The sequence below is a fragment of the Octopus bimaculoides genome, chromosome 6 (assembly GCF_046866305.1).
Source record: "Octopus bimaculoides isolate indiv1 chromosome 6, ASM4686630v1, whole genome shotgun sequence".
NCBI lineage: Eukaryota > Metazoa > Mollusca > Cephalopoda > Octopoda > Octopodidae > Octopus > Octopus bimaculoides.
Genome location: NC_142933.1, coordinates 194481 through 207239, shown reverse-complemented (window position 1 = coordinate 207239; position 12759 = coordinate 194481). Strand labels below are relative to the sequence as shown.

At 40.0% G+C, this 12759-nt stretch overlaps 1 protein-coding gene across 13 annotated transcripts in view; it reads left to right on the top strand.

The window, feature by feature from the left end:
• The window catches only part of LOC106872207 (phosphatidylinositol 4-kinase alpha), a 134454-nt gene that overhangs the window by 50008 nt on the left and 71687 nt on the right, over positions 1–12759 (top strand). For all 13 annotated transcript variants that reach the window (XM_089353322.1, XM_089353319.1, XM_089353318.1 and 10 more), the window contains 4 exons: positions 1361–1558; positions 5891–5991; positions 6106–6356; positions 7330–7425. In XM_089353322.1, coding sequence (XP_089209448.1) covers positions 1361–1558; positions 5891–5991; positions 6106–6356; positions 7330–7425 — 646 coding nt within the window. The remainder of the gene's footprint in view (positions 1–1360; positions 1559–5890; positions 5992–6105; positions 6357–7329; positions 7426–12759) is intronic.

Sequence of the window (12759 nt, the reverse complement as noted above, 5' to 3'; positions counted from 1 at the left end):
TACGTTCTGAATTCAAATTCTGCCAAGTTTGACTTCGTCTTTCGTCCTTTCAGGGTCGATTAAATAAGTACCAGTTATGCACTGGGGTTGATGTAATCAACTTAATTCCTTCCCCCAAATTCCAGGCCTTGTACCTACAGTAGAAAGGATTATTATGAGCAAAGGTGGAGGTATTGTTTTCAGTTGTGTTTGTTTGTCTGTGGACAAGATATCTCAAGAACAGCTGGATGGATTTGGATGAAACTTTCAGGGATGTTTGGCTTCGTGACTGGCACGAACTGGTTAGATTTTGGGATCGATCCGTTACCGGACAAGGATTCTGGATTATTTTTCCTGTTTTTTTTTACTTAATTTTTGAGCGTGGTTGGGTTCATTTTTAGTATTCTTGTTTGTGAGAGCAGTCAAGTTTATTTCAGATATTCTCATTTTAAAAATCATCTCTGGCTAATTGTTGAAAAGACGGTGTTGCTTTGGCAGAGGTTTGCGCTCTCTGAGTGCTCTTGTTGTTGTTGTTGTTATTATTATTATTATTATTATTATTATTATTATTATTATTATTATTATTATTATTATAATTAAGGTGGCAAGCAGGCAGAATCGTTAGCACGCCGGGTGAAATGCTTGGCGACATTTCATCCATCTTTATGTTCTGAGTTCAAATTCTGTTGAGGTTGACTTTGCCTTTCATCCTTTTGGGGTCAATAAATTAAGTACCAGTGAAACACTGGGGTCAATAAAATTAACTGATCCCCTCCCCTCAAATTTCAGGCCTTGTATCTCCAGTAGAAAGGATTATTATTATTTCTATAACTTGCTAATTTAGTGAGCAGGTATTTTATCTTGAGGTTTGGTGACAACAAGTCTCCTCAAACCTCAAGAATGTTTCTTAGGATATGGGATGGTACATTTCTGCAGATTGACAATGCATATTTCAATTCTGATGTTCTTCAACCTCATTGATAGCAGTTTGGATGTTGTGCCAAGTGCACCAATACCAGAGGAATAATTACCACCTTAGTCTCTCATAATTTCTGCAACTCGCTGGCCAGGTCAAGATAAAAGATGTTTTTTTTAAATTTCCTGAATTCCTTTGGTGTCAACGATTCTATTATCATTGGGTATTGCAAAATCTATCATCTCACACTGTTTCTTTTGTCCCCTTCAATCAGACCTTGTCTTTTTGCTTTAATAATATGATCAGCCTTTTTAGGAAAATTCTTAAAATCCTGTAATTCTAATTCTTTGTCACAGCCTCTACTCCATATTCTTACCACTTTTCTCCTATTTTATTCTTGTTTCTATTTAATCTATAATTTTAAACACTTGATATAAATTTATTGAAAATGTCTTCTTTGTGCAGATCTGCCAGCATCTTTTATGAAGGAAGTGCAAGATTTTGTAAAATCCTTATATTTATCCGGACAAACAGAGCTCCAAAGCAAATATCAACGAAGTGCTTCCGACATTCGCCAGTTACATTTTGATCCGTATGAATTGATGGTCTGTAGTAATGCTGCCTGTGTTGATTTGTTGTTCTGGGCCGTCAGGGATGACTCTGGTAAGAAATACAATCTGAATGGATCATTATAATCATCATCATCAGTTAACGTCCCTTTCTCTTTGCTACCATGGTTCGGATGATTCAATGTGAACAGACAGGACAGAGGGCTGCACCAAACTCCAAGGTCTACTTTGGAGGGATTTTACAGCTGGACGCCCTTCGTAATGCGAACCACTTCACAGTGTCCTGGGTGCATTTTTTCATAGCACCAGCACTGGTGAGGTCATCAAGTACTTGTAAGACAAGACTCCTCAACTGAATGGGGTATAGTATTGGAAGTATGAAGGAGCAGGGGGTGTCATCATTGTCATCATCAATATCTTCAACATGAAGCCAATAAAGGATGATATGATCATTGAACATGCTAGAAATAGCAGCTAAATCTCTCTTTCAAATTACATCTGGTTGTCTAAAAAGAATTCACCCTTTTGTCATCTTTTAACATCTATGTCCCATTCTGGCAAGGGTTGGACAGTTTGACAGGATCCAATATGTCTTAGGACTACATTATTCTCCAATGTCTGCTTTGTCCTTCCCAATGCCAACCACTTTAGATTATTTGGGTTACAGTGTATTCAAATGGGATAGTCATGGTAAGAATACTTTTGAGCACAAGTCTGCTTGATGTGAGCTGACTTATGGCTAGACAAGTGGAGGCGCAATGGTCCAGTGGTTAGGGCAGCGGACTCGCGGTCATAGGATCATCATCATCATCATCATCATCATCGTTTAACGTCCGCTTTCCATGCTAGCATGGGTTGGACGATTTGACTGAGGACTGGTGAAACCGGATGGCAACACCAGGCTCCAGTCTGATTTGGCAGAGTTTCTACAGCTGGATGCCCTTCCTAACGCCAACCACTCAGAGAGTGTAGTGGGTGCTTTTACGTGTCACCCGCACGAAAACGGCCACGCTCGAAATGGTGTCTTTTATGTGCCACCCGCACAAGCCAGTCCAGGGGCACTGGCAACGATCTCGCTCGAAAATCCTACAGGAGCCAGTCAGGCGGTACTGGCAACGGCCACGCTCAAAATGGTGCATCTCATGTGCCACCCGCACAAGAACCAGTCCAGGGGCACTGGCAACGATCTTACTTGGCTTGCCGGGTCTTCTCACGCACAGCACATTTCCAAAGGTCTCGGTCAGTAGTCATCGCCTCGGTGAGGCCCAATGTACGAAGGTCTTGCCTCACCACCTCAGCCCAGGTCTTCCTGGGCCTACCTCTTCCACGGGTTCCCTCAACTGTTAGGGTGTGGCACTTTTTCACGCAGCTATCCTCCTCCATTCTCACCACATGTCCATACCAGCGCAATCGTCTCTCTTGCACGCCACAACTGATGCTTCTAATGTTCAGCTTTTCTCTCAAGATACTTACACTCTGACGGGTATTCACATTGACATTACACATCCAACGGAGCATACTGGCTTCATTCCTTGCGAGCTTACGTATGTCCTCAGCAGTTACAGCCCATGTTTCACTGCCATGTAGCATGGTTGTTCGTACGCATGCGTCATACAGTCTGCCTTTTACTCTGAGTGAGAGTCCCTTTGTCGCCAGCAGGGGTAAGAGCTCTCTAAACTTTGCCCAGGCTATTCTTATTCTAGCAGCTACACTTTCAGCGCACCCACCCCCACTACTAACTTGGTCGCCCAGATAGCGGAAGCTATCGACTACCTCTAGTTTTTCACCCTGGAATGAGATAGAAGTTGTTTCCTGTTTGTTTGCAGTCTTTATTGCACCTGAACATCTGCCACAAACAAAAACTAACTTGCTAGTTAACCTGCCTTTGATGTTGCTGCACCTCTTATGTGTCCATAGCTTGCACCGGGTACATCTTATAGAGTTACTACCTACTCCTTTTCTACATACTGAGCAGGGCCATCTACCTGAAGGGGTTTGTGTTTTATCTACCTTCCTACTTATTAGGATTTTGGTTTTAGCTAGGTTGACTCTAAGGCCCTTCAATTCTAGACCTTGCTTCCACACCTGAAACTTCTCCTCTAGTTCTGATAGTGACTCCGCAATTAGGGCAAGGTCATCAGCATAGAGGAGCTCCCAGGGGCAACCTGTCTTGAACTCCTCTGTGATTGCCTGGAGGACTATGGTAAATAAGAGGGGGCTGAGGACGGAACCTTGGTGGACCCCTACCTCTACCTGGAATTCATTGCTGTACTCATTTCCAACCCTCACCTTACTGGCAGCATCTCTGTACATGGCTCGCACAGCTCTCACTAACCATTCTTCTATCCCAAGTTTCCTCATTGACCACCAGATAAGGGATCGGGGGACCCTGTCAAAGGCTTTCTCCATGTCAACGAAAGCCAGGTACAGAGGTTTATCCTTAGCTAGGTATTTCTCCTGCAACTGTCTCACTAGAAATAAGGCATCAGTAGTGCTTTTACCTGGCACGAACCCAAACTGCATCTCATCTAAATTGATTCGCTCCCTAATTAGTTGGGCTATGACCCTCTCTGTAACTTTCATAACCTGATCTAACAGCTTGATGCCTCTGTAATTATTTGTATCTAAAGCGTCCCCTTTACCTTTGTAGCAGTTGACTATGATGCTGCTACACCAGTCATTGGGTATGACTCCTTCGTGTATCACCTGGTTCGTAATACGGGTGACTAGGCTATAGCCAACACTGCCAGATATTTTGAGCATCTCTGCAGTGATTCCTGATGGGCCGGGGGCTTTCCCGGTCTTCATACTCTTAATTGCTTTATCTACCCTGGTACTATCAACTCGGATAGCTGGTCCCTCTATTGGGTCGACATACGGCAGGCTCTCTTTCTCCCATTCATTCTCTTTATTAAGCAATCTATCGTAGTGGCATCTCCAGACCTCTTTCTTTGCATCCTCATTTAATGCAAGCGTACCATCATCCATGCGAACACATTTCTCTCCTACAACATCACTATTCTCTCTCCTACACTGTCTTGCAACACGAAATACCTCGAGTCTTTGGTCCTCACGGCGCAGAACATTGGCAAATCTTTCCTTATCTGCTTCCCCTCTGGCTAAATAAACCTGTCGCCTAGCCTCCCTTCTGGCACATTGGTACAATTCCCTGCTACCACCGTTCTTCCAGTCCTTCCAAGCCTGTTTCTTTTGTCTAATAGCCCTGTCTACCTCCTTGTTCCACCACCACGTTACTCTGGGTCGGGAGGGGACCTTACACCACCCACAAATCTGGTCGGTGGCTTTCAACAGGTTGTCCCGCAGAAATCTCCAATTGTCTTCCACGTTGTATGATGCTATATCCCCTTCTATTTCGTTAAATGCTTCAAGTAACTTGTCTCTAAGTCTCTGTCCGTTTGCAGGGTCTTTAAGCTCCCACACCCTTCTCCTCCAAGCCTGTCTAATTCTGGGCACCCATAGTTTCGATTTCCAGACCGGGCGTTGTGAGTGTTTATTGACCGAAAACACCTAAAGCTCCACGAGGCTCCGGCAGGGGATGGTGGCGAACCCTGCTGTACTCTTTCACCACAACTTTCTCTCACTCTTACTTCCTGTTTCTGTTGTGCGTGTAATTGAAAGGGTCAGCCTTGTCACACTGTGTCACGCTGAATATCCCCGAGAACTATGTTAAGGGTACACATGTCAGTGGAGTTCTCAGCCACTTGCACATTAATTTCACGAGCAGGCTGTTCCGTTGATCGGATCAACTGAAACCCCCGTCGTCGTAAGCGACGGAGTGCCAACACAACACACACATATGGCTAGACATCATCACCATCATCTTCACCATCACAGTTTTGTATAATATCCATTTTTACAATGCAAACATGGTTTTTATAAGATGCTGTATTTCTTGTATCCACACAATCTTCATCTGTTCATCTTGACTCTCTGTTTCATCTGTGAGATGAAGTTTTTTTTTTAAATATGCTCTTGTGAAGTTTTTCTTGTTTTTCTTCTTCTGCCATGGTCACTTCCAATTGGCTGAGGTGTTAGAGTGTGCGACAAAATGCTTCATACTGTTTCTTCTGATTCTCTATGGTCTGGGATCAACCCTGACCAAAGTCAACATTGCTATTCATTCTTTCAGAGTCATTAACCAAGCAGACCCTTGGTCAAGCATATTCCAGCCATGGTCATTCCATCATTTTCTCTAGACCCCACAGCGCATCCCACCTTTTTTTTTTGTAACAGTAGGGAGATATGACTGTTATTTCTAGGAGGTTGTGATAAAATTGAGAGAGTGAGGGATGGTTAGAGAGGGTGTGTGGATATAAAGAACTGGTATTGATGGATGAGAAGTAAAAGATAGAAAAAAAAAAGATGAAAAATATTTTATTTGAAATTCTTTTTTTTTTTTTTGTAGAAGCTGAGAATCTATGTCTTCGATTGACCGAAAAGATCAACTCCATAACAGACAAAAAGTTACTTCTAATGCATATGCCGTTACAAATGGTATCTCTAGAGGTGCGTTACACACTTCTGTATTCAATTATCTTCCAGAATGTTTCTTATTTCGGTTTCCAATGTTGAAATATGTATTTTCTGTCACCTGTTTCTTTTCTTTCTCTCTTTTCAAAGGCTCTTGGTAAATTAGCCACCAAATTTCCTTGTCTTGCGAGTACCATGTTAGCATCTTTGCGGGAATACCTCGTTATACCATCCCCTGTGCTCAGTAAACTCAACAAATATGCAACACAAGAGGCCAACATAAAAATTACAGTCACTGATGAGAATCGCATTTTAAACAAACGGACCAGCAATCACCCCAAAAATAAATTAATGGCTACTTTAGAAAACCTTCGGGACACAGCAGTAACGAATGTGTGCAGGTAAGATTGCTGCTGTTGTGTTTTTTTTTTTGACCCCATATCACTTTGATTTAAGGAAACCCATGATCAAAGCTAATCCATACCAGCACAGACCATGCATGTTAAATGATGTTCCAGCCATTTTTATTTTTATATATTAAGCTCTGCGTCATCCAATACATATCTTTTTAAGATGATTTTTAAGAGATTTTGGCTGCTGTTTCTAGCAGGTTGAATGACTTTAGAGCAGTAGTTCTCAACCACTTTTAGCTATGGACCCCTTTGATCTTATTTTTCTCTGCTGGACCTTTTTAGCCATTTGATGTTTAAAAATATCTTTTCTTCATCATCATCATCGTTTAACATCCGCTTTCCATGCTGGCATGGGTTGGACAGTTTGACTGAGGACTGGCAAGCCTGGAGGCTGCATCAAGCTCCAGTCTGATTTGGCAATGTTTCTACAGCTGGATGCCCTTCCTAATGCCAACCATTTTACAGAGTCTACTAGGTGCTATTTTCATGACACCAGCTCTAGTGAAGTCACCAAGCACCTCACAAGACGTGACCCATCGACTGAATGAGGGTGTAGTATTGAAAGGAGGTGGCTACGTGCCAAGTGTTGAGAGATTACAGTATGATAGAGAGACAGGAACAGATCTTGCTGTAGAACAGATACATAACCAACCCAGCTGGAAAGAGTGAAAAGAGATGGTGGTGAAGAGGTTATTAAATTTATTCCTTTTTCTGCATTCTAAGAAGCTTTCCATATTTACTTATTTTGTTGCTTTATACTCAGACTTAGTTCCTTAATTTAATCTCTTTGATATTTTATTTCTGTGTTTATACATATTTAGTCTATGCTGGCTTTCATAAAAATCTCTTGTTGATAAGGTCTGCAAATTTATATATTTCCTTAATTTTGTACAGTATTTTTATATTTTCTTAGAGTTCATCAATGTAATAATACTTGAACAAAAAATTATTTATTTTTCAGGTGTTTGAAAGCTGGTTTACAGGTTGACCAAGATATTGTACAAGCTTTTCTCGCCTCTGTCTCGAATCGATTATATCGTACGGAGACCAGTGATAGGTATTTGTTTTTACTATTGATTTATTCTTCTACATTGATATTATTTGTCTAAAAATTAAGGGTTTTTTGTTGTTTCACTCTTATAGACATATTTCATTCACAAAACGATTCAGTTGTGAACTTGTAACTCTACTTTTAAAACTTTCAATAATTTTTTTTATATAATTAATAATGTAGACAACATACACCATGATGGTACAATGTAATCACTGAAAGGTAAAGGTAGTAGGTACTTCCCTTCCTGCTTTGAGTAAGTTTGTGTGTGTGTGTGTGTGTGTGTGTGTGTGTGTGTGTGTGTGTGTGTGTGTGTGTGTGTGTGTGTGTATGTGTATATATATATATATATGCATGTATACATACATATATGTACATACCTACATATACATGCATATATGAGTGCAGGACGTCAAAAAAACGTGAACAAAATGGAAAACGAGAACATAAAAAAATAAAAGCATGGAAAACGAACTTTTTTTTCAAACAATGAAAGAAACAAATAGAGAAACAAGACAGGCAACATAAAGAACAATCCCTTCATCAGTTGTCCCCTGTTTTATCTACTCTGCATTTCGAACGTTATATATATGAGAGGTATTGGTATCTAGAAGACCCAGAGAGTGGCAGGTAATGCTAAGTAAGTGCTATGGACAGACTATAGTTAAACTCTTGGTTGGATAGTGATACGAGTGAGGAGTCTAATGTGGGTCTTGTATTAGACAAAATAAGATAAAGCCTTACAGCTGTAAAACTATATCTATTTCCTTATAAAGTCCTGAAAACTCCTCACAGCCTTGGCTTTGTTATCTCATTTTGTAACTCATATATATATATATATATATACATATATCATCATCATCGTTTAACGTCCGCTTTCCATGCTAGCATGGGTTGGACGATTTGACTGAGGACTGGTGAAACCGGATGGCAACACCAGCCTCCAATCTGATTTGGCAGAGTTTCTACAGCTGGATGCCCTTCCTAATGCCAACCACTCAGAGAGTGTAGTGGGTGCTTTTACGTGTCACCCGCACGAAGGCCAGTCAGGCAGTACTGGCAACGGCCACGCTCAAAATGGTGTATTTTATGTACCATCCGCACAGGAGCCAGTCCAGGGCCACTGGCAACGATCTCGCTCGAAAATACTATGAAGGCCAGTCAGGCGGTACTGGCAACAGCCACGCTCAAAATGGTGTCTTTTATGTGCCACCCGCACAAGAGCCAGTCCAGGGGTACTGGCAACGATCTCGCTTGAAAATCCTTATCTATATATATAAAAATGAGAATGTGTGTCTGTCTGTCTGTCTGTCTGTCTGTCTGTCTGTCTGTGTGAATCCCTAAAACTCGAGAACTACGCAACCAATTTCATTCAAATTTTATATATATAAGAGAATTGATGCATAAATATCAAACATTATATCCACAGTAACTGATAGGTCATTAGACTCCAGCATGTTATAACACTGCAGTCAATCCATTACTTTAAATTAATTCAATTTAAATTATGTATCTTCATCATATAATTATGGTGTTTATTACTAATTATATAAAATCCACTGAAGTTTGAAATAATTATATTTTCAAGTTTTTTTTTCCCGCTTGATTGCATATTTAGGTGATTAAGAAAAACCTGTCTACTCTGTTTATTTTTAACTTATTAAATAGACCAAATATCTTACATATTTACCTCTTTTACTTGTTTCAGTCATTTGACTGTGGTCATGCTGGAGCACCGCCTTTAGTCGAGCAAATCGACCCCAGGACTTATTCTTTGTAAGCCTAGTACTTATTCTGTCGGTCTTTTTTGCCGAACCGCTAAGTTATGAGGACGTAAACACACCAGCATCAGTTGTTAAGCGATGTTGCGGTACAGACACACACATATATACATATATACGATGGGCTTCTTTCAGTTTCCGTCTACCAAATCCACTCACATGGCTTTGGTCAACCTGTGGCTATAGTAGAAGACATTTGCCCAAGGTGCCACGCAGTGGGACTGAACCCGGAACCATGTGGTTGGTAAGCAAGCTACTTACCACACAGTCACTCCTACCTCTTGAAAATAAATTATTTATTTAGTTCTATATTTAAGGAATTATGTAAACAATGTGTTTATTTATTTTTTCTTTTGTGCCATGATTTCATCATAACTGTCCAAGACATTTTCTGTTTTAGTAGGACGTCCATTACACACTCATTGTTTGTTTGTTATTCCCACCCTCTTCCATCTCCCTTTCTTCTAATGACACGAAGGCACCTTTGATATTTCTGAATGTTATAGGTAGTTACCTTGACTGCATGCTTTATTTTGCATGTCCACTACAGGAAAAAAGCAGCCGAGAAGATTCATACCACGTACCTCCGAAGATTGGTTCGCTCTTGGGAAGGGATTGGCGGCAAACACCGAAGTTCCAAAAATATTGACGTCCTGAGGCAACTTTGCTTCTTATTTATCTTAATTTTAATTTTTCACTTTCATTTTATTCAGTCAGAAACAAATTGCAGCTGAACAAATAATCACATCCATGTTTTATAGCTTTCAAAAAGACAAAATGGCTTCTTAAACATCAACGAAGTATTGACTTAATTGATATTTCATGAAAATCCTAAATGTATAGGTCCATGGCTCAGTGGCTAGCGTATTTGGCTCATGAGTTTGTTAAGACGTGAGTTCAATTCCTGGCTGTGCATTGTGTCCAAGTAAGGCACTTTATTTCATGTTGCTCCAGTCCACTCAGCTAGCAAAAATGAGTCATATCTGTAATTCAAAGGGGCCAGCCTTGTCACATTCTATGTCATGCTGAATCTCCCTGTGAATTACATTAAGTGTATGCATGTCTGTGGAGTACTCAGCCACTTGCACGTTAATTCCACAAGCAGGTTGCTTCATTGATTGAATCAACTGGAACACTCCTTGTCATAATCAATGGAGCCCCTGAATAATCCATGTCTGTACAATCAACTGTATCATCTGTCTTCTACTGTACATTCTCTTCATATTGTAGTGAATGTTTGAAAATGCAAAAGTGGTGAGCTGGCAGAAACGTTAGCACTCCGGGCAAAATGCTTAGTGGTATTTCGTTCTTTACGTTCTCAGTTCAAATTCCACTGAGGTTCACTTTACCTTTCATCCTTTCGGGTTTGATAAATTAAGTACCAGTTGCATACTGAGGTCGATCTAATCGACTGGCCCCCTCTCACCAAAATTTCGGGCCTTGTACCTAGAGTAGAAAAGATTATTGAAAACGTGGTGAGCTGGCAGAAACTCTAGCACGCCAGGCAAAATGCTTAGCGGTATTTCGTCTGTCTTTACATCCCGAGTTCAAATTCTGCCAAGGTCGACTTTGCCTTTCATCCTTTCAGGGTTGATAAATTAAGCACCAGTTACATACTGGGGTCAATCTAATCGACTGGCCCCCTCCCCAGAATTTTGGGCCTTGTGCCTAGAGCAGAAAACAAAGTTTGAAAATGTATTTGGTTGCCATGTATAATAAGCCACTGCATGGAATTGAACCAATGAGGCAGTGTTCATACGTTTACCTGCTAGAAATAGCCAGCAACCAAATGTCCCTCACATCACATGCAACCATCTTAAAATATGCAAGAAAACATTGTGCAATGTTGTACTAGATACACTATGCCTAATAGAAATAATAAAAAAAAGACCTGATGGTTGTCAGTAAAGTACTTTTGATTATAGTTCTGATTGATCCAGCTTAACAACAACAACAGAAACATTTAAATAAGCAACTTACATATTTCACTTGTTTCAGTCATTGGACTGTGGCCATGCTACAGCACTGCCTCGAAGGGTTTTATGTGAGCAAATCAACTCCAGTACTTATGGTTTATTCTCAAGTCTGGTACTTATTTCATTGGTCACTTTTGCAGAAACACTAGGCTATGGGGGACATAAACAAACCAACACCAGTTATCAAGTGGTGGTGGCAGAAAGCATCACACTCACACACACAATTTGTGTGTGTGTTACTGTCTCCTTGCCTTGACATCAGGTGATAATTGTAAATGAGTGTCACCATCATGCGAGCGGTGTCCCTCATTTCCAATCTTCTGTGAAAATATGTCTGATCGTAGAGATTACCTTCCTTGGAAACGGGAGAGGGTTGGCGATGGAAGAGCATCTGAACATAGAAAATCCACCTCAACAAATTCCATCTGATCTATGTGAGCATGGAAAAGTAGATGATTAAAAAATGATGATATAGATGCATATAGGTCCAACTCATACCAGCATGGAAAATGGACGTTAAATGATGCATGAATAGTATTTTGGTTCTCAAAAACTGGTTGATATTAGCAAAAGACCTGTACATAACAATGAGGTTTTCTGGTCTCGTATGAATTTTATGATATTATATATTTCTGGAGACTAAAATATCTGACTTTGTTTTCCCATCATGCTTTAAACTGTGGTAGGCACAGGTTTCTAATTTAGAGCTGTCCACAGTTAATGTAGACTCGTCTGGGCAATTAAAAAAAAGCTACCCAACCACCATCCTATTTGTGAAGCTGCAATTTAACATCTTTGCATTGTGCACTCCACATACTTTACTTCTCTTCCACATATTTTCAATTTCTGGCTTTTTTTTTTTCTTTTAAATTTTGCTTTGAGCCTAAACTGTGTCATTTTCCTGACACCCAATTAGCTTTTGTGTCCATTTTACTTGTGTTTGTTTCCGAAATAAGCACAATAGAGAAGTTGGGGGATTGGCAATTGAGATCGAAGGTGCTGTATCAACTTTCACTTTGCTGTGTCCTTTTATCATCTTCCATAGTTTTGTGTGTCAAATTTGTGTTTTGGCTTCATCTTAATTTTTCCTTATCTTTATTTTGTGTGTCTGTGTTTATATCACCTTTCTTGTTACTTTCAGCACACATCATGTTTTGCTATTCAATATATATAATATTTATTAATGTCCTTGTATATGTTTCAACGGTGCCAGGCCAATATAACTAAAAGACTCAGTTAGTTTATCTTAACAATATCATGGAACCTAGATTGGTAGAATCATTAAAATATCAGACAAAATGCTTTTAGTTACGACCCTTTACAGTCTGAGTTCAAATCTTGCTGAATTGAATTTTTTCTTTTCATCCTTTTGGAGTGGACAAAATAAAGTATCAGTCAAATACTGAAGTTGATGTACTCTACGTGCGACAGTTAATATAACTTTAAAATATGTGCAACAATGTTTTTGCTATTTGCTGACTTACTTCCAAGTCAACAAATTAGAGTTGTTTTATTTTCAGGTAGAAAGAATGAGTGAAACTGAGACTTTCTTTGCCATATCTGATGATATATCTGAGACTTAA